Source organism: Mustelus asterias, chromosome 22 (genome assembly GCF_964213995.1).
Source record: "Mustelus asterias chromosome 22, sMusAst1.hap1.1, whole genome shotgun sequence".
Taxonomy (NCBI): domain Eukaryota; kingdom Metazoa; phylum Chordata; class Chondrichthyes; order Carcharhiniformes; family Triakidae; genus Mustelus; species Mustelus asterias.
The window spans coordinates 16,364,185-16,386,851 of record NC_135822.1 but is presented as its reverse complement, the minus strand read 5'-3'; the positions used below and the strand labels follow the sequence as shown (position 1 = coordinate 16,386,851).

Sequence of the window (22,667 nt, the reverse complement as noted above, 5' to 3'; positions counted from 1 at the left end):
AGTCTGGATGTTGTGCCAGGGAATGGAACAGTTCTATTTTAAGAACCCTGTGTTAGCAGCAAACCTCCCCAGGTGTGATCAACCCAGATCAGACACAAAGCAAATCTCCATTCATCATATTCCATGAAACACACCCAGCGAAGCTATAGCATGCATTAGATTAGTTTCCTCTCCACTGCCCATCAAACACGCTAGGCTGATTACAGCACAAGTAAGAATCAGAATAAAGTTCCCTCTATTCTGCCTTAGCAATGTGCCTCCATGAGTGCTTTCTGCCTCTCAATATATTATTTTTATCCCCAACGTTAACCATCCTGCGATCTTTCTGAGTAATATGATATACAGTTTTTTTCTGTTGTGCAATGTCCATTGGGATCAACTTGAACATTTCCGAATCTTTACAACCAGCTCAGAAAGCAGAGGTCCATTTCCCGAGGCTGAGCCAGATTGAAACCTTTGGTGACGACAAAATGAACTCTTCTGTTTTCTCTGCAATCCCTGGGCTATCACCCTCCTGCTTCTGAGGGAGCAGTTGGTCTGTCGCTCTCTTTCTGCCTGCCCTGTGACAAGTTTCTGCACTTTCGCTGTTTTCTTTGGATCCGCACCAGATCTCTATGTGGCCCACTCCCAGAGCATGGAGAATGTTCCCCAATCTGCCCAACTTGGTCAAATGGCATACAGATGAGGACAATGGGTGGCACTGTGGTTAGCACGCTGCTTCACAGCGCCAGAGACCCGGGTTCTATTCCAACCTTGGGTGACTGCCTGTGTAGATTCTGCACGTTCTCCCCATGTCTGTGTGGGTTTCCTCTGGTTTCCTCCCACAGTCCAAAGATGTGCACGTTCGGTGGATTGACCGTGCTAAATTGCCCCTTAGTGGCCCAAGATGTGTAGTTTAGATGAATTAGCCATGGTAAATGTGTGGGGTTACAAGGATAGGACAGGGTAGAGGGCTTGGGTAAGATACTCAGTCAGAGAGTCGGTACAGACTCGATGGGATGAATGGCCTCCTTCTGCATGTAGGGATTCTAACATACCAGAGTCAGTCCTTGTTTTGTGGCTAACCGAATCTCAATTTGGGATAGCACTTGTATGAACATCAATGGACATCCTCCAGTGAATATCTTATTCCTACTTAGTAGGCTCATGAGGTACATGATAGAAGGCCACCTGGATAAAGGCATGGAAGGCAGTCAGAGCCTTTAATCCGCATTCTAGCAACTAATCCCAAGCTGATGAAGCACTCTAATGGTGGGATTTGACCTCTGGGTTGCTAGGGTTTGGTTAATACACATTTATAAGAGGCACGTGTGAGGCAGCCACCTTTGAAAGCCACACATGGAGCTGCTTTGGGTTCGGATCAGCCAGAATGGCATTAATGTCAGAACGGGCTTGAGGAGCTGAATGACCCCTCCAGTTCTTGTGGACCTATGGGTCCTATTTGTCAAGAGTTCAGTTTTGGTTATAATTGACGTCCTCTCCCTTTGTGGCCAGCTTTTCCCTCAGTTCATAATTCCACATTCCGTACAGAATGTAGCCATAGCAACAGGAATGCTCTTAAACTATTTCACCTGAAATACACTTCATGAAAGGGCGGTGGAAGCAGATTCAATCCTAACTTTTAAAAAATAATTGGATAAATACATAAAGGGAAAACATTTCCTGGCAGATGAGGAAGGAGCAGGGAGCTACAATTAGTTGGCTAGCTCTTTCAAAGTAAAGTTTATTTATTAGTGCCACAAGTAGGTTTACATTAACACTGCAATGAAGTTACTGTGAAAACCCCCTCATCGCCACACTCCGATACCTTTTCGGGTACACTGAGGGAGAATTTAGCATGGCCAATGCACCTAACCAGCTTGTTTTTCAAACTGTGGGAGGAAACCGGAGCACCCGGAAAAAAACCCACACAGACACGGGGAGAACGTGCAGACTCCGCACAAACAGTGACCCAAACTGGGAATCGAACCCGGGTCCCTGGCGCTGTGAGGTAGCAGTGCTAACCACTGTGCCACCGTGCCACCCCATGATGGACTGAGTGGCTTTTCTCTGTGCTGTATGATTCTATAGTTCTATGTGACGCGTTTCTGAGATGTCTCTGAAGGATATGGTATGAGGTGAATAAACACAGGGCCTTCTTTATTGTATTAGATCTCAGACGGCCGAGATCGGAATCCCTGCAGTGCCACGGAAATGACAGCCAGAGGGACCTCCCAGCTTCTAAGAAACACAAACTAAACACAGAACACTTCCACTCCAGGCAAGACAAATCATCTCCGCCGCCACTAAACCTGGAGCAGAAGATCACCGCCAAACTGAGCTCCAGCCCCAAGCAACCGCCCCCCGATGCAATTGATTCCAAAATGGAGAGGAAGAGTCCCAGGGAATCTTCCCAACATACCTCAGAATTCCCTTTGCCCCTCGCCTCCGGATGCAGAAATGTCGGGAACCAGACGAGTCCAAAGTGGAGCCAGAAGGAGATTTACGTCAGCGTGGCAGCACAGACTACGACGGGGCAGCCTGTGGTGATAAGGAAGGTCTCAGGTCTCAGCGCTGGGTCCATTGCTCACAGGATGCAGCAGAAGCAGGACATCAGTGTTCTGATGTTATCAGAGAGGGACATGGTGGATGCAGAATTGCTTTCGTACAAGGAGAAAGAGGAGTGTCTCCAACATATGGATGACTTGCAGGTACGAGACGCAGAATAAGTAACCTCCGACTGCGCACAGGATAAGAAATGATCATCCCATTTATTCTTTAATTTTTTTTTGCCCACGTCTTTTCCCAAGAAAATATGACTCTTGCTGTGTTTACCGGGAGCCCCATATCCGAGCCAAGTGGGCTGGAACCAGGAGAGGCCCCCGTTGCAGGCACTGGTCTGAACCAGGCTGCCTGATTGCAGCTGGGCCAGCAATTGTTGGAGTGCTAGCTTCAGTGGCTGAGCCCAGGAAGGGAGGTAAGGGCAGCCAACACTCCCACCCCTAACTCCCGCCCAGCAACACGCACTGGAAAGTGTGCGTGTGTGTGTGGATGACAGGATCAGACTTGGTGGATAATCCTGTTGTGAGGGTGCTAAGTGAAGAATGGCCATTCAATTGAGGGAGTCATACCGCAGCATGAATCAGCACCCTCGGGAGAAAATGGAGTGCGAGGTTTTTTTTTATTCATTCGTGGGACACGGGCGTTGCTGGCTGGCCAGCATTTATCCATCCCTAGTTGCCCTTGAGAAGGTGGTGGTGAACTGAGTGGCTTGCTAGGCCATTTCAGAGGGCAATTGAGAATCAACCACATTTAAAAAAAAATTAATTTGTGGGACATTGGCGTCACTGGGGCATTTATTGCCCATCCCTAGTTGCCCGAGGGCAGTTGAGAGTCAACCACATTGATGTGGCTCTGGAACCACATGTAGGCCAGACCAGGTAAGGACAGCGGATTTCCTTCCCTAAAGGACATTAATGATGGGTTTTTCTGACAATCGACCAATGGTTTCATGGTCATCAGTAGATTCTTAATTCCAGATTTTTTTTTTGTATTGAATTCAAATTCCATCGTCTGCTGTGGCAGGATTTGAACCCGGGTCCCCAGAACATACGCTGAGTTTCTGGGTTAATGATCTAGCAATAATACCACTAGGCCATTGCCTCCCCAAGGTTACATGCTATAAAGGTTACATGCTATTCTGTGATGTTTATATAACTGCATTTGCTTGTGGCCCATTTCTCTCTTGTGGATATTAGCTCACGTGATGCAGGATATTATAAAATGTAACACTGATCAGCAATACTTTTGAAAGGCAGATTTCCAGAAGAACATTCTGAAAGATTCTTCAACAATTGAGTTGCTGATGCCAATGCCCTTTGCTCATCTTAACTTACAAAGCCCAACATTAAAACTTTAATACTATGGTGTTAGGAGAACAAAGGAAAATATAATTAAATTTAATTTGCTTCCTCAGGCTAATATGATGTCCTTGGCTGAACAGATCATTGAAGCAACACCAGATAGGATCAAACGGGAAAATTTCATCCCAATGGAATTTTCGTTGTCCGAGCGAGGGGACATCCCCAGTGTGAACACCACCTTGACCTGGTTGGCCAGTTACCTGGCAGATGTGGACCATTTACCCAGCTTATCTCAGCTTCGGTCAGTAGCTTGGGAAACCTTCCGTTATTATGAATGAACCTGGGTGAAATTCCGCAAGAAATCAGTAAACATTCAAAGGAGGGGAGGAAACAGGAATGACTCAAGAGGCAATAATTAGGCGATTGGTCAAGCTCAGGCTTTTGACTGTAGGAGGCAGAGGAGACAGAGAGAAGTGAGCTCCACAGATTTAAGACGCTGGGACTAAATAAGATTCGAGTTGGAGATAAAATGATGATGAGGATTGATTTCCACGCAGTGAACTTCTGGGGTAGAATGAAGAGTATGTGGAGCGCTGTGCTTGGAAGTTAGATGGAACAAGAGAGGAAGGTTGAGAGCTTGGAATGTGTAGCTCCAGTCTGTTCCTAGCTGCAGGGTCATTCTTTGTTAACTATATTTCACCCACTTCACAAGAGTCAAGTTGGACCAATGGCACTGTTAAGGAGTTAACAGTCAGAAGCTGAATGTCCAACCATTCACGACACTCCCCACTCATTTACGGTTTGGCACACCACTGATGTGACTTGCCTCAATTACTTGGAGAAAACACTCAAGGAAAAATAGATGTGCGTCTGTATTGTACCTTTCACACTGTCGGGACATCCTAACATGCTTTACAATCAGTGACGTTTTTTTGAAATATAGTCACTGTTGTAATATGGGGCAGCACAGTCCTCCCTGTAGGGACAATGGTCAGGTCACTTCGGTTGTCTTCAGTGTTGCTGGCTTATGGAAGGGGAAATCAGAGTTTTGACCCAGATCTCTAACTACCCCACAGCTTCCACCCATCAGTTAAAGGAAGGAGCCAGCTCAGCTAATCATTTGGTATCAGTACGCGTACTTAATTTACAAATATATTCAAGGTGTCCTGCTTTTAACAATTTTCTTCCTCTCCATCATCAACATTGTCTACTTCCACCACCGTGACATTGCCTGTCTCTCTCTTTTCCACAACCCGTCTGCAGCTGAAACCTTCATCCGTGGTTTTATGATTTCCTTGCGTGACTATTCCAATGTTCTCCTGGCCAGCTTCCCATCTTCCAACCTCCATAAACCTCAGCCGGCAGCACGGTGGCACAGTGGATAGCACTGCTGCCTCACAGCGCCAGGGACTCGGGTTCGATTCCCGACTTGGGTCACTGTCTGTGTGGAATCTGCACGTTCTCCCCGTATCTGCGTGGGTTTCCTCCAGGAGCTCCGGTTTCATCCCACAGTCCAAAGATGTGCTGGTTAGATGCATTGGCCGTGCTAAATTCTCCCTCGGTGTACCTGAACAGGCACTGGAGTGTGGCGACTAGGGGATTTTCACAGTAACGTCATTGCAGTGTTAATGTAAGCCTACCTGTGACACTAATAAACAAACTTTAAAACTTAAAAACTTTCCCAAATTCTGATGCCAATATCTGAATTTGCGCCAAGTCCCATTGAGCCATCACCTCTGTGCCCACTGGCCTACACTGGCTCCCAGTTCAGCAACACCTTGAGTTGAAAGTTGCGTTCAAATCCCTCTATAGTCTTGGCCTTCCCTGTCTTTGTAATCTCTTCCAACCCCACAACTCACAAAAATCTCTGCACCCCTCCAATTCCGGCCTCCCCAATTTCCTTCACCCATCAGTGCCTTCAAACTGTCAAGGGGGGTAGCTCTGAAATTCCCTCCCTTAACATCTCCGTCTCTTTCTCCTATTTTAAGATGCTCCTTTCAAACTTTCCGATTTGACCAGACTTTCATCTGACCAAAAATCTCCTTACATGGCTTGGTCGCAAATTGTGTCTGATTACACCCCTGTGAAGGGATGTTTCACTGTGTTAAAGGTGCTTTATAAATGCAGGTTGTTGTTGAACCAGCTCCTTGCTCAAAGTGCTGCTATCAATTTAGATGAAAACCAGTCGCTAGGTGATAGATACCTTGTTCAAAACATTGTGCGATTTCAAGAAGAAATTAGATATCGCTCTTGGGGCTAAAGGGATCAAGGGATATGGGGGGGAAGGCGGGATCAGGATATTGAATTCGATGATCGGCCATGATCATAATGAATGGCGGAGCAGGCTCGAAGGGCCAAATGGCCTCCTCCTGCTTCTAGTTTCTATGTTTGTGTGCTCACAATGTTACTGATCATCTTTACCTAACCCCCCCCCCCCCCCCCCCCCTCATCTCCTTTTGTATTCTAGGTCTTTGTACAGTGAGCCCCTGACTCCTCCCTCCAATGCAAGCCAAAGCCCCGCCTTGTCACCAAGCAGCGAGGTTAATTTTGAGAAACCCACTCTCCCGTCAGCAGCCGATTGGTCCGAGTTCCTGAGCGCGTCGACCAGTGAAAAGATGGAGAACGAATTTGCCCAGCTGACCTTGTCAGACCACGAGCAGAGAGAGCTGTACGAGGCTGCCAAGCTGGTGCAAACTGCCTTCCGGAAATACAAGGTTAGAGGCGCTGTCCTCGCATAGGATCAGCATGTGAGTTGCAGCGTACAAATGTGTCCTGTGTCCATGTGTCAGCTTGTTTTCAGCCGTGGCTCGGAGGCAGCACCCTCGCTTTGAGCCAGTCGGTCATGGGTTCAAGTCCCACTGCAGGTACTTGAGCACTTGGTCCAGGCCAACACTCCCAGTGCCTGTACTGAGGGGTGCTGCACTGTTGGAGGTGCTGTCTTCTAGATGTCGTGTTAAAATCGGCCCTGTCTTCCTTCTCTTTTGGACGTTAAAAAAAAATCACATCGCACCATTTTTAAAAAGAACAAGGTCGTTCTCTCTGGTGTCCTGACCCAATATTGACCTCTCAAACAAACATCTCTCCAGATTATCTAGCTATTATCACATTGCAGTTTGTGGGACCCTCCCGAGATTAAATTGGCCCTTGTGTTTCTTTCATTGCAACAATAATCTCTGGGTTTTAAGAGATCAGTTGCTCTGTGGAACATTCCTGTAGCGTCACCACCTCTTGGGCTGAGGTGTGTAACATCAGCCGTCTGTGCTGTTTATGCTCATTGCCTAGTCACCTGCATTGGTAAGTGCGTCTGTGTTGTCATTGGCCATGGTACAGGAATTGGCTACTTTACGATGCCATCCATGCTTAAGCTGCAGTTGAGACACAAATGGAGACAAAAGTGGGTATACTGGAGGGTATCCTATGTCTGTGGAACCCCTTTCAGGAAAAGGTGGGGTAGGGGGGTAGAAAGATTGCCAAAATATAAAGAACGGGTTTTGATATACAAAAATGGCACAACAGTCAGTAACCAGAGGGGACAGATTTAAGGTGATTGGCAAAAGGTGACAGGTGGAAACAAAATCTTTTTACACAGCGAGATGGTGTGATCTGGGGGAGATGGGCTTTGGTGAGGTGCTCCTTCGGAGAGTCAATGAAGGCTCGATGGGCCAAACGGCCTCTTTCTGCACTGTAGGGATTCTATGTGAAATGGTGGTAGAAACAGATTCAACATTGACTTCCAAAAGAGAGATAGATCCATTTGTGAAGGGAAACATATTAGAGGGCTATGGGGAAAGAGCAGGGGTGTGGGATTCATTGAGTAGCTCTACCAAAGTGCTGGCACAGGCCTGATGGGCTGAATTCCCTCCCTCTTTGCTGTATCAGTCTATGATTCTGAAAGGAAGTGTGAAGAGTCGCAGTTGGTAATATCATGTTTTCCTTTTTTTAGGGACGTCCTTTCAGGGAACAACAGGAAATGGCTGCTGCTGTCATTCAGCGCTGCTATAGAAAATATAAACAGGTAAAAATGAAAAGTGACACTTTGCATGTTGTGGAGGAGGCACCCACAAAGCAGCAAGGACAACCAAGCCGTATGTGCTCAGTTAGCCGTACTGGGGCTTAGCGTCACTGAGTTAGTGGGAGAGGAAATATCGGTCAGGGTTCCCTGTCCGCCATCCCCCACCTCCCTTGGGTAGGATCTGACTTGGCCCCGATGCCCTTCACAGGGGGAATAGCTTGTCAACAATCGCTGTCTATCTTCGCCACATGGCCACTCAGATAGTGTTGGGTCACTGCATGTCCATAAAATCCAACATCAGCAAGTAACACTTTCAGGGGAGGCGATGGCCTAGTGGTATTATTAATTCAGAAACTCAGCCAATGTTCTGGGGATCCGGGTTCGAATCCCGCCACGGTGCAAACTGAATTCAATACAAAAAGAATCTGGAATTAAGAATCTGCTGATGACTGTGAAACCATTACTGATTGTCAGAAAAAATCCCATCTGGTTCGCTGATGCCCTTTAGGGAAGGAAATCTGCCGTCCTTACCCAGTCTGGCCTACATGTGACTCCAGAGCCACAGCAATGTGGTTGATTCTCAACTCCCTCCAAGAGCAACTAGGGATGGGCAATAAATGCTGGCCAGCCAGTGATGCCCATGTCCCACGAATGAATAATAAAAGGAGTGTGGGGGTAATGGGGAGAAACTTGGTGGGGGGAATGAGTGAAACCTACCAAAACAAATCAGATGGACACATGCCAACTGTTGCGCTGAGAGTTTCCACAGTTGCTGATTGTGGTAACACTGGTAGATCTGATACTTGGCTTTGAGACATTAACCCTTTGTTTAGAACCAAGGTACTGTTTGGAAATTGGCTGGACTTCAATTTACAACATTTTGTTTCCCAATATCACGGTGGTTAGTGCTGCTGCCTCACAGTGCCAGGGATCCAGGTTCAATTCCGGCCTCAGGTGACTGTCTGTGAGGAGTTTGCACGTTCTCCCCATGTCTGCGTGGGTTTCCTCTGGGCGCTCCATTTTCCTCCCACAGTCCAAAGATGTGCGGGTTAGGTGGATTGGCCACGCTAAATTGCACATTAGTCTCAGGGGGATTAGGAGGGTAAATACATGGGGTTACAGGGATGGGACGTGGGTGAGATTGTTGTCGTTGCAGGCTCGATGGGCCAAATGGCCTCCTTCTGCACTGTAGGGATTCTATTCTATGAAAACACTGGAAGAAGACTTAAGCAGTAACAGTGGCTGGCTGATCTTAAATTTGGGACGACATAGCCTATAGAGTGAGGAAAGAGTGACAAGTTTGTTTAGCAGATAGTGAAACGTGCCTCACGTTCAGAGTTTGTGTACAGTTTTGGGAACAAAAGAGGAAAATTCAGAAGAAAAATCAGCCAAAGCACATTGATAAAAGTGAAAATCAAACCATTTGCAACACAGGCTATGGGCCAAGTGCTGGTAAATGGAATTAGGTGGGAGGTTAGGTGTTTAACACACGCCAGTGCAGACTCGATGGGCCAACGGGCCTCTTCTGCACTGTATGATTCTATGATTCTAAAGGGAGGTGGTTGGCTTGAAGTGATTTTAATTTTTCTTCGTGAGGGGCTAAAAGGTGTGACATTGACGCTCCTTTATTGACGCACTGTTGTACATCACATAAAGAGTCTCCGACTTGCTAACCCATCTGGCCCTCAGTAATTACTTGCACCACAGCGGGAGTTTACTGTCACACTTCATTGAACATGTCACATCGCATCTCTTTGGGAGAGATGAGAGCTGTACCTGCTCTGCAATGAGTTTGTCAAGAAATCCAGCTCCAAAGAAGCAGCAACTCTGGAATGAAACTAAACAGTTCTTCCTGTTCCCAGCGCAGTCAGAAAATCTCAGTGCTCCCGTACACGGGACCTGCACCACATCTTCCATTGGAAGTAATTAAAGAAGTCTCCCTTTTTATGTCTCCCCGCCCAAGCTAAATGTTCTGCCCATTGTTCCATGTGCCCTGCAGTAGTTCGCCTGTTGTTCAGAGATTATCCCAGGGTGGCACAGTGGCACTGCTGCCTCACAGCGCCAGGGACCCGGGTTCAGTTCCAGCCTCGGGTCACTGTCTGTGTGGAGTTTGCACATTCTCGTTGTGCCTGCGTGGGTTTCCTCCGGTTGCTCCGGTTTCCTCCCACACTCCAAAGATGTACATATTAGGTTGATTGGCCATGTTAAATTGACCCGAGGGTTAGAGGATTAGCCGGGTAAATATGTGGGATAACAGGAATAGGGCCTGGGTGGTATTGTGGTCGGTGCTGACTCGATGGGACGAATGGCCTCCTCTGCACTGTGAGGATTCTATGATTCTAACACTGGATGATGCAGTGGGAACTCTCTATGTTCAACCTCACAAACATGGCTTCAAATTCACTTTAATGCTCTCTGGTTGTAAGCTGAGATGAGATGGATAGAATCAATCCAGCTCCCATGTATACAACTGGTGTAAAATTGGAGGCTGGTGGAGGGTGATCCTCAAGAGATTTGTACTGAGGCAATGGCCTCGTGATATTATCGCTAGATTATTAATCCAGAATTTCAGCTAATGTTCTGGGGACCTGGGTTCGAATCCCACCACAGCAGATGGTGGAATTTGAATTGAATTTTAAAAATCTGGAATTAAGACTCTACTGATTACCATTGTCGATTGTCAGAAAAACCCATCTGGTTCACTAATATCCTTTAGGGAAGGAAATCTGCCGTCCTCACCCGGTCTGGCCTCCATGTGACTGCAGAGCCACAGCAATGTGGCTGACTCTCAATTGTCCTCTGAACAAGGGCAACTAGGGATGGGCAATAAATGCTGGCCAACCAGCGATGCCCATGTCCCACGAATGAATACAAGAAAAAAAGGCACACACTTGGGGCAAAAGCAGAGGAAATTTTTACTCTGCATCTAACCTGTGCTTTGGCTAACCTGGGAGTACTTGACAAGGCAGGGTGGAGGGAACCTTACTTTGCATCTAACTATCCATACCTTAGATATGGGTGATTAATGGGACAATGTAGTGGGAGATTTTCATCTAACCGTCCATATCCCAAATATGGGTGCTGCATCTTGGAAGTGTCCATTCCCAAACACTAACAGCCATCATTTTGTTAGAGAAAATATTCACAAAAGCTGTAAAAAAAAAGCACTCAGCCTGGCCCAGTCCCAGTTACACAAATGATACAAAACAGATGGCAAGAGAACCACAAGAGGAGCAGCATTGGAAACTTACAGATTAGCTCCCAATGACAGATACTGGTATCTCCTGGCATTGTTCATCAGTATCTCTTCTGAAGCCCACTAGGTTTTCACAGCTCACTGATACTCTGGGCTCCAATCTCCCTCTTTCCAACACCATCTTTCTTGTCTCCCACAATTTCACTGAGGCTACTTTGATTAATGCATTTCCATTTTCTTCCATGCACCATTTTACACACCCGTGTACCATTTTACACACCAATGCACCATCCTACACACCCATGCACCATCCTACACACCCATGCACCATTTTCCACACCCATGCACCATTTTCCACACCCATGCACCATCTTCCACACCCATGCACCATCTTCCACACCCATGCACCATCTTACACACCCTTGCACCATTTTACACACCCATGCACCATCTTACACACCCGTGTACCATTTTACACACCAATGCACCATCCTACACACCCATGCACCATCCTACACACCCATGCACCATCCTACACACCCATGCACCATTTCCCACACCCATGCACCATTTCCCACACCCATGCACCATTTCCCACACCCATGCACCATTTCCCACACCCATGCACCATCTCCCACACCCATGCACCATCTTCCACACCCATGCACCATCTTACACACCCTTGCACCATTTTACACACCCATGCACCATTTTACACACTCATGCACCATCCTACACACCCATGCACCATCCTACACACCCATGCACCATCCTACACACCCATGCACCATCCTACACATCAATGCACCATCTTACACACCCATGTACCATCTTACACACCCATGCACCATCGTACACACCCATGCACCATTCTACACACCCATGCACCATCTTACACACCCATGCACCATCCTACACACCCATGCACCATCCTACACATCGATGCACCATCTTACACACCCATGCACCATCTTACACACCCATGCACCATCTTACACACCCATGCACCATCCTGCACATCAATGCACCATCTTACACACCCATGCACCATCTTACACACCCATGTCTCTCTGCATTCTCGCTGTGTTGAATTCAAGACATGCTGCGCTGTCTTCTATTACTGAGAATAATTCCCAGAAGTCTAGCTCCACCACCCTCTGCCATTTCTTCTTCCTCCAATCATTATTTTTTTCAAAAGCTTCAATCTTGGGGCCATCTAATCCCTATTTCCTGATTTGTTTGTGAATTCTCTGCTGCTCAGTTCAACCCTGCCTATGTCCTGTAGAACTTGATCTTGGATATCAGTTCACTCAGATTTAAATTGACTTCTGCTGCCTGCTTTTCCCCTGAATTGACATCATTTGGTCAGGTCCTGAGATGTGAGGAGTTGGGGGATAGTGGGGTGAATTATAACCTATCTCAGTGAACAGAAATCTCAGGGGATCTAGTGGAATGCTGGTTTTACACTCCATCCAATACTAGCTTCGACAGCGAATAAAATTGGGAAGGTGTGAAACCAATGGTCCCCAATCCAGTCGGTTCAACATGTTTTGGTTTGACGGGCAAGGAAAATTAAAGGTTATGGAACCAAGATGGACCAGCCATGATCTAACTGCATTGACAGGACATACCTGAGGGGCTGAATGGTCTTGTCCTCTTCTTATTCGGTCTCTGACAAAGGGATGGTGAATTGGCACATGGCTTCAGAATACCAAAGATCAACCATGTTTGTGCTTAAGAGGTTAAAAATTGCCCTCCACAGTTCCATATCTGTCCCTAATCCTCACGCTTCTCGAGCACCCCCACCCCACTTCTCTTCCTCTCAGACTCTCTCTAAAACACACTCCTTTGAGCTGTATGCTCTCAATCATACAGCAGAATCATTGAGCTGTACTAATCAGTCCTTCTTTGGATAAGATGGTGCCTCTGGGAAGTACTTTTGGGATGATTTTCTAAGTTAAAGGCGTTGTATAGATGCAGCTTGCCGTTGTTGTGTCCCAGTGCCGATTAGGGCAAGCTCCCCTCTTGAATTGAAGAGTTTTTTTTTCTCTGGTACTAATGCTCTATTGTATTCACTTTGCAAGCTTACATGGATAGCCTTGAAGGTAATGCAGTTACACAAATGAAATGTTGATCTGATTCATTGCACTGCTGTGATATTCAGCAATTTCTTTGTCAGTCACTATGCGACCAAGCGTTATGAAGTGATATTTGGGAACAAGCTTGTGTCGCTATTTTTTAATGAAACTTTTAAGTTGTGAGCACCATATTGAGATCTCTGGAGGCAGTGACGTTGGGGCTGCTACGTGCTGTCTCCATATGCCAAGTAGAATCCTTCCAGATCAAGTCAAAATGTTCCATTTGAATTATAATTAAAATCAGATTAAGCTATTTTATTTTGTGTGAGCCCTTCTCACTTTTTAGAAGGTGCAGGAGAGATGTATTAGAATGGTATTGGGAATGTGGGACTTCAGTTATTGGAGAACTGGAGAAGATGAGCTTGTTCTCTTTAGAACAGAGAAGGTTATGGGTAGATTTAAACAAAGCATTCAAAATTATTAAAATTACATACATATAATGGCATAGAATTTGTATCATAGAAAGAGGCCATTCAGCCCAGCTGTTCCATGTTGGTGCTATGCTCCACTCAAACCTCCTCCTAACCCACTTCATCTTACTCTATCAGCATAATTATTGGGCGACATGGTGGCACAGCGGTTAGCACTGCTGCCTCACAGTGCCTGGAACACGGGTTCAATTCCTGGTTTGGGTCTGTGCAGAGTCTGCACGTTCTCCCCGTGTCTGCGTGGGTTTCCTCCGGGTGCTCCGGTTTCCTCCCACAGTCCGAAAGACAAGCTGGTTAGGTGCATTGGCGATGCTAAATTCTCCCTCAGTGTACCCGAACAGGCACTGGAATGTGGCGACTGGGGGATTTTCACAGTAACTTCATTGCAGTGTTAATGTAAGCCGACTTGTGACACTAATGAAAATAAACTTTAAACTATTGTGCTGCCATGGAATGAAGAAACAGAAATGTTGTCTTTCCTGTCACCCCTTCTGCCCTGTACTTCCAAATGTGCTGAGCTGAGACTCACTGCCCTTGGGCACTGTGTACACATGCACTGCTTGTCCAGCCACTGTCCATGTGGATTCGCAGCAAATCCTTTCCGTTCACCGAAGCCTTCAGACACCATGGGACAGCGTGTGTTTTCATCTTCATTTTAAAGGAACGTGTTGCTTTGCGAACAGGTTGCGGTGCAGAGTGAGAGGGGAAAAAAAACTGGGATGTGCCTGCCCTCACCTCATCATAGAATGATACAGCATTGATGGAGTCCACTCGGTCCATCATGCCTGTGCAAGCCAGCTCTTTGTTAAAGCATTCCAATTAGCCCCACTCCTCTGTTCCTTCTCGATGGCCCTCCGAGAGTTTCCTTGTCAAGGATTTATCCCATTCCCTTTTGAAAGTTACAATTTAATTTGCTCCCAGCGTGCTTTCGGGCAGTGCATTCCAGCTCATAACAGCCCAAGAAGAAGCAATTTGCTCATCCATGCCTACCCTCCAACACCACCACCCTCCCCACCCCCACCCCCCTCGCACCTAAACCATCCCCCACCCACCCTCCCATCCCCAGTTTCTTCTGCCGCTAAATCTGTGTCCTTTGGCTAACAATGTCCCTGGCAATGGAAACAATTTTTCCTTATTTACTCTATTAAACCCAACCTCCCCCTCCCAGGACTCGGAATGCATTAAACCTCCCGTTCAGCTTTTCTGCTCCCAGAAGAACAAGCCCAGCTTCTCCCACAAACTGAAGCCCCTCATCTTATTCTCGTGCCATTCAAGTGAGTTTATCTGCGATATGGAAGTGGCCTCTCAGCGTGTGGTGGGGCCACTGCCATTTGTATCTAATCCTGTTACAACGCAAGGATTCTCGCACAGCCGCGTGTTCCTGCTGCCACCGGCTAACCTGGTCTTTCGGGAGCCGCCTGCCAATGGAGTGAGCTTTGGTGCCTCCACACTCTGGCCTCAGATTATCCAGAATGATCAGTGTATAGAATAGGGGGTTGCCAACCCTCCAGGATCATCCTGGAGTCTCCTTGAATTAAAGATTAATCCCCTCCCCTCCCCCCTCCCCCACCACTCCGCAAAATGCTGTGAGCAAAACAGGGGGGGAAAAATCGTAGGAGGATGTTGAAAAATGGTGTGTTTTTTTTTCCTGTGAACGCTTTTTGTTAATTAGCTATAAAATTTTGAAAATAAAAAGCAGGTGCTGGGATGTTTGGCCGATTGACCATGCAATGAAAGCTCCAGGAATACATCCAGGCAGAGTTGGCGACCCCATTTTACACTGCAGTTGGGCTTTGACCTATATATGTTTTCTAGTAGGTGGGTGTAGGTTAGGCTTGCAGCCTATATGTGTTGGCCAGCTTTATCCGTGTAGGAAAACAGTAAATGAGGTATCAAAGTCAATGATTACTGATTCAAAGATATCTTTGTTTTCCCCTCCATTATTTTTATAGGCACTCAGGGAATTGCGGGATATGGGAAAAGGGTGGAGTTTAATTTAGACAAATGTGAGGTGATGCATTTTGGTAGATTGAACCAGGGCAGGACTTACTCAGTTAATGGTAGGGCATTGGGGAGAGTTACAGAACAAAGAGATCTAGGGGTACATGTTCATAACTCCTTGAAAGTGGAGTCACAGGTGGACAGAGTGGTGAAGAAGGCATTCGGCATGCTTGGTTTCATCGGTCAGAACATTGAATACAGGAGTTGGGACGTCTTGTTGAGGTTGTACAAAGACATTGGTGAGGCCACACTTGGAATGCTGTGTACAGTTCTGGTCACCCTATTATAGAAAGGATATTATTAAACTAGAAAGAGTGCAGAAAAGATTTACTAGGATGCTACCGGGACTTGATGGTTTGAGTTATAAGGAGAGGCTGGATAGACTGGGACTTTTTTCTCTGGAGCGTAGGAGCCTGAGGGGTGATCTTATAGAGGTCTATAAAATAATGAGGGGCACAAATCAGCCAGATAGTCACCATCTTTTCCCAAAGGTAGGGGAGTCTAAAACTAGAGGGCATAGGTTTAAGGTGAGAGGGGAGAGATACAAAAGTGTCCAGAGGGGCAATTTTTTCACATAGAGGGTGGTGAGTGTCTGGAACAAACTGTCAGAGGTAGTAGTAGAGGCAGGTACAATTTTGTCTTTTAAAAGGCATTTAGATAGTTACATGGGTAAGATGGGTATAGAGGGATATGGACCAAATGCGGGTAATTGGGATTAGCTTAGGGGTTTAAAAAAAGAGGGCGGCATGGACAAGTTGGGCCGAAGGGCCTGTTTCCATGCTGTGAACCTCTATGACTCTAAGTGGAGTTGTGAGAGAGGATCACTCATGTCTTTGCTGACTGGTGAAGCGAGCTTGGGTTTGGGGCCCACTCCGATTTCTTATGTTCTTACTGTTGTCGCTGTTTAGGTTCAGCCTTGTTAGTAGCCAGTTGAAGTGAAGGTCCTGGAATATTGAGGTTGCTGTGGCTGGGGTGGTTGAGGCAGGGGTGACCATTTTAATGAGGGACCCTTCTCCATACCCTGAGCCTCATTCACCTTCCTCTTCCGGGTCCCCCCCCCCCCCCCCCCCTCCCCACATCCATCCCCTTCCTGACTGGGATCTCCTCTGTGCTTCTTCCAGTATGCACTTTACAAAAAGATGACGCTGGCCGCCATCCTGATCCAGAGCAAGTTCCGCAGTTACTACGAGCAGAAGAAGTTCCAGCAGAGTCGGCGGGCAGCTGTTCTTATCCAGCAGTATTACCGCAGCTACAAGGAGTATGGGAAAATGAGGCAGAAGCGAAGGACAGCTGCTATGGTCCAACAGAAAATCAGGTAGGACGTCACACGTGAACAGAATTCCTTTCTCAGTCTCTTTGGGGCCTTGGACGGAGGCTTCAGCTTTTCACCAGAGATCTGGACTGAAGCCTCAGTTTGAAGACGCTGAACCCCCAGTTGGAGGGTGTGTTATTGCCAGTAGAGGGTTTTGGGGCAACACAGTGGCACAGTGGTTAGCACTGCTGCCTCACAGCACCAGGGACCCAGTTTGATTCCCGGCTTGGGTCATTGTCTGTGCAGAATCTGCACGTTCTCCCCCTGTCTACGTGGGTTTCCTCCCACAGTCTGAAAGACGTGCTGGTTAGGTGCATCGGCCGTGCTAAATTCTCCCTCAGTGTACCCGAACAGGCAGCGGAGTGTGGCGACTCGGGGATTTTCACAGTAACTTCATTGCAGTGTTAATGGAAGCCTACTTGTGACACTAATAAATAAACTTTAAAAAAACCTTAAAACTTGTTACTCCAATACAGAGTCAGTGAAGCTTCCTTTACTGTTGTTTGTGTTTTGGTGGTAATGGAGACAAAAGCATTTTCTGGTTGGTAAGGGGTTCCCAACAGATGCAAACAAGTGTGCTGGAATTTTATCGCCTCGCCCGTCCAAGGCTCTTAATATCCTGCCCAAGGCCAACGGAGAACGCCGTTCTGTGAGCCTCGCCCACCCCGATTCTAGGGCAGATGGGACGGTAAAATTCCGGCAATTGAGTCTCATGATGATCATAAGACCATAAGACATAGGAGCAGAATTAGGCCACTCGGCCCATCAAGTCTGCTCCGCCATTCAATCATGGCTGATATTTTTCTCATCCCCATTCTCCTGCCTTTTCCCCATAACCCCTGATCCCCTTATTAATCAAGAACCTATCTATCTCTGTCTTAAAGACACTCAATGACCTGGCCTCCACAGCCTTCTGCGGCAAAGAGTTCCACAGGTTCACCACTCTCTGGCTGAAGAAATTCCTTCTCATCTCTGTTTTAAAGGATCGTCCCTTTAGCCTGAGGTTGTGCCCTCCGGTTCTAGTTTTTCCTACTAGTGGAAACATCCTCTCCACATCCACTCTATCCAGGCCTCGCAGTATCCTGTAAGTTTCAATAAGATCCCCCCCTCATCCTTCCAAACTCCAACGAGTATAAACCCAGAGTCCTCAACCGTTCCTCATACAACAACCTTGGAGCTCAGACTGTTTGTCTAATGCGGCCATTGACAGGTGAATCGCATGCTTGCCAGTCAGCGGGTGAAATCCGTGTCTCACTGGCGACGCTTAAAGTAAAACCACCCTAACATGAATGCCTCACTGCCTGCTATGGTGCTGCATTTTCAGGATTAAAGAGAGCTGTCTTTTCTTCTCTTGGTCTTATTTCAGGAGCAGTCTGCTAACCAAGAAACAGGATCAAGCCGCACGGAAGATTATGAGATTTTTGCGCCGTTGTCGTCACAGGTGAGATGCCAAAGGTCATTCAAAATCTGCCAGCTTTCTAAAAAGTTTTTTTTTCCCCCATTTCAATTTATTTTGCATCTTGATTTTTTTTATCTCCACCCAGAACAATATAAGCCTAATTTTAATGACCAACCCATTGACATTAGAGAACGAGAAAGAGGAAGAGCTGGAAACTTCTCATTGTGAGGGTCGTTTATAAACCTCTCCCTCATATACACCTCATGTAGATCCGTGCTGTGAGATTGCTTGCCACAGCACATCAGGTTTTTTTAGAGGGTAATATCACTTGTTGCTGGACTGAACCGATATCATTACACTGTACTCTTGCCCCGGGTTAGGGAACAGTCAGTCAGGGTTCGTGCTCATGTTTATAGCCCAGTGGCCCCTGCAGGAGAGTGTGCACATTTGGATGGCTAGATAGGGACAGGATTGTTCAAGTGTGGGATGCCTACCTCAGTCAGTGAGCATCGTGACACTTGTTGTCTCGGCTGCCAAATGAAAAGTGACCATTTGGTTAAGGTACTACATGAAACCATATAACTAACATGAATCAGTGTCATTTGATGGCGGGATGGGGTGGGAAGGAGTATTTGAGGATGAGCTGTTTTTTTTGTCTCAGAAGCAGCACTTTGCAGTGATAGGGCGTGTGTCTTGTTGAGTTTCTGATCCCAGTTGTCCCCTATTTGGCGTACCAACCACAGGAAGAGAAGTGAATCTGTGGATAGCCCTGCCAGGCAGGGAAATACTGAGAACACCTTTCTTCACAAAACAGGACATCTTCACCTGGCTGTGAAATGCGAGTCACCAAAGTCCCAGAGGACCAAAAGCTGCTCTTCCCCTTTTTGAGAGAAAGAGAGAGCTGGACTTGGTGGTGATTTGACCTGAGGGTCACCACACTTCAAGTGAAGGAGCAAGGTTGTGAAGGCGGGGCCTACGTGAATAACCTCAGCTGGTGTGGGAATTGAACCCGCACTGTTGGCGTTACTCTGCATCACGAAACAGCTGTCCAACCAACTGAGCTACCCGGCCCCCTTACACCTGGTTGGACACACAGTGTAAAAACTAACATATATCAGACCATGATGTGGAGATGCTGGCATTGGACTGGGGTGGGCATAGTAAGAAGTCTCACAACAGCAGGTTAAAGTCCAACAAGGTTTATTTGGAATCATGAGCTTTCGTGAGACACCTGATGAAGGAGCAGCGCTCCAAAACCTCGTGATTCCAAATAAACCTGTTGGACTTTAAACCAGTGTTAGACTTCTTAATATATCAGACCAAGTAAAAATTATTAATTTGTACAAGCCAGACACTCATTATTTTTCATTCCTGTTGCCCAAACCATGTTGCTGAACCAAGGCCCAATAGATTCCCTGTTGCCAGTGTGCTCTGTCCTGCCCTTAAGTATTGGTTGCTCTGGTGTGCTGGATGTGGAACCCATACACACATACAACAATGGGCTTTTGAAACACAAGCCTTGGAATTGAGCTGAGATATTAATCCATCAACACATTTGGATTACATTCCTCTGTCCAGTATTTTAACTAAGCCATTTATTTGAATGAATTATTTCCTCCGGCAAAATAGTGAACATAGAAATTCATTCCTGTGTGATTTGAAGGGCACATATTTCATGATGAGGGAATCGTTACCTTTAGCTTTACAACAATCGTATCTCAGTTGGGAAAACTCTTACCTTGGAATCAGAAGTTGTGCGTTCAAGCCTCACTCCAGAGATTTAAGCACAAAATTCAGTGCCGTATTGAGGAGGTGCAGCAGTGTCATTAGGTGCAGCCTTTCAGATAAATTAAACCAAGGCCCCAGTCTGCCCCCTCAGACGGAGGTAAAGGCTCCCACAGCACTATCCAGAGAAGAGCAGGGAGCTCAGGTGTCAATGCACATTGTTATTTGTGGGTGTTTGATGTGCGTGAATTGGCTGCCACATTTCCTATATTACAACTGTAACTATGTTTCAAAAATTATTTGATTGGCTGATTAGCACTTTGAGACACCCTGGCCGAAATTCTCCAGCCGTTCATGCTGGCGGGATTCTCCAGTCCCGTCGGCAGTGCACCCCGCGGGTTTCCCGCCAGCGTGGGGTGGTGTCAATGGGAATTCCCAAAGACAGCAACGGAACCAGAGAATCCCACTGCCAGCAAACAACGCGCCACCTCCCACTAGCGGGAAACACGCAGCTGGGAGGCTGGAGAATCTCACCCCCCTCGAGTTTGTGAAAGACCCTATGTGCCCCGTATGCTGCTTTCTTTTCACATTCGATATGTATCAGACTGACACCAGAACTGAGAGACATGAATGAGCTGTGCAGTACCAGAACGACCTGTGGCACAGCTTGGCTCCATGTTTATCCTCACAACTGATGTTACATTGAGCTTAAAATTTGAACTATCAAGAATATTGTGGAATTCTGTGAGGGGGGGAGAAAGATGACGAGTTGACGGAATTAAAGGGGTCTTATCTTACGAGATTCCCACATAATGAGAGGACCTTCACCCGCAGCCAACACAAACTGCAGGCAGGACACACACTGTGGTCCTCAGTGCCTCCAGGTGAGGCTCTAACTTAACAGACCTGGAAAACTTTACCCTAACATGTCCACGTTTATAGTGTGAGTGAGGGGATTGTGGTAGTTCTGAGCACTGAATATGAAGCAAGATGTTGCATGAATAAACATGCAGTTCAAACAAGACTTCACAGTGCCGACTGTTCCTGGGTAAAAGCCCTGGCAGTAGAATTCAGAGAGTGGAAATTTCATTGTCCTTCAAACAGTTCTTGGTGAGCAAGTAACAAATGGCAGCAGAAATGAGCAGGAACCATGATTGCATTACTTGGGGAATTCAAGCTGCTAAACCATACCCTTCAACATGGAACACAATTCCTCTGCCAAAAAATTGTCCAAACATTCACTTTTCAGCAGTTTCATTTTCTCTTGTAATGAACTTGTTCATGTTGGTCTGAAGTTCTTTGCTACGCCATCTTGAACACTTTTTTTTATGTGAATGACTAGTTTCATAGAACATAGAACAGTACAGCACAGAACAGGCCCTTCGGCCCACGATGTTGTGCCGAGCTTTGTCTGAAACCCAGATCAAGCTATTTCCTCCCTATCATCCCGAAGTACTCCATGTGCCTATCCAATAGCTTCTTAAATGTTCCTAAAGTTTCTGACTCCACTATCCCTGCAGGCAGTCCATTCCACACCCCAACCACTCTCTGAGTAAAAAACCTACCTCGGACATCCTTCCTATATCTCCCACCATGAACCCTATAGTTATGCCCCTAGTTACCGCTCCATTCACCCGAGGAAATAGTCTCTGAACGTTCACTCTATCTATCCCCCTCATCATCTTATAAACCTCTATCAAGTCTCCTTTCAACCTCCTCCGCTCCAAAGAGAAAAGCCCAAGTTCCCTCAACCTTTCCTCATAAGACCTACCCTCCAAACCAGGCAGCATCCTGGTAAATCTCCTTTGCACTCTTTCCAGTGTCTCCACATCCTTCTTATAGTGAGGTGACCAGAACTGCACACATTATTCCAAATGTGGTCTCACCAAGGTCCTGTACAGTTGCAGCATAACCCTACGGCTCTTAAACTCAAACCCCCTGTTTCACAATAATATCTTAACTCCTGGAACAACTGGGCAACTAAATCTCATTCATGGTTTTGTTTCTGGGTTTTGGAATCATGATGATTGTCCCACCCAAAAATGAAGTTCATTGCCCCATTCCTCCTCCCACACTCATCACCCCCCCGCAAAACCTTCTGCCGCCCCCCCTCCCCACAACCCCATTCCTCCTCAGTATCATGAATTTTGACAACACAAGATAACGACCGGTTGACAAATGGCAGGCTTAGATTTGGTTTGAGGTGCTGCTATATTTGGATTTTATCTTACGGGTCTAAGGTTGAAAGGCTCTTTGGGGCTTGTAATTTTTATATGACTCCTCAGACCTCACTCATATTATATGCCCTTCTCTATCACCTCCTCCCCACTAGAATAGATGGTGGCATGGTGGTTAGCACTACTGTCTCACAGTGCTAGGGACCCAGGTTCAATTCCGGCCTTGGGTCATTGTATGTGCGGAGTTTGCACATTCCAATTTTTATATGACTCCTCAGACCTCACTCATATTATATGCCCTTCTCTATCACCTCCTCCCCACTAGAATAGATGGTGGCATGGTGGTTAGCACTACTGTCTCACAGTGCTAGGGACCCAGGTTCAATTCCGGCCTTGGGTCATTGTATGTGCGGAGTTTGCACATTCCAACCGTGTCT

The 22,667-nt window shown here is 46.7% G+C and overlaps 1 protein-coding gene across 1 annotated transcript in view; it reads left to right on the top strand.

The window, feature by feature from the left end:
* The window catches only part of LOC144509869 (calmodulin-binding transcription activator 1-like), a 1,175,789-nt gene that overhangs the window by 1,109,999 nt on the left and 43,123 nt on the right, over positions 1-22,667 (top strand). Inside the window, exons 15-22 of the mRNA XM_078238794.1 lie at positions 734-739; positions 2,152-2,690; positions 3,956-4,143; positions 6,310-6,556; positions 7,786-7,857; positions 13,135-13,155; positions 16,739-16,932; positions 18,296-18,370. Coding sequence (XP_078094920.1) covers positions 734-739; positions 2,152-2,690; positions 3,956-4,143; positions 6,310-6,556; positions 7,786-7,857; positions 13,135-13,155; positions 16,739-16,932; positions 18,296-18,370 — 1,342 coding nt within the window. The remainder of the gene's footprint in view (positions 1-733; positions 740-2,151; positions 2,691-3,955; positions 4,144-6,309; positions 6,557-7,785; positions 7,858-13,134; positions 13,156-16,738; positions 16,933-18,295; positions 18,371-22,667) is intronic.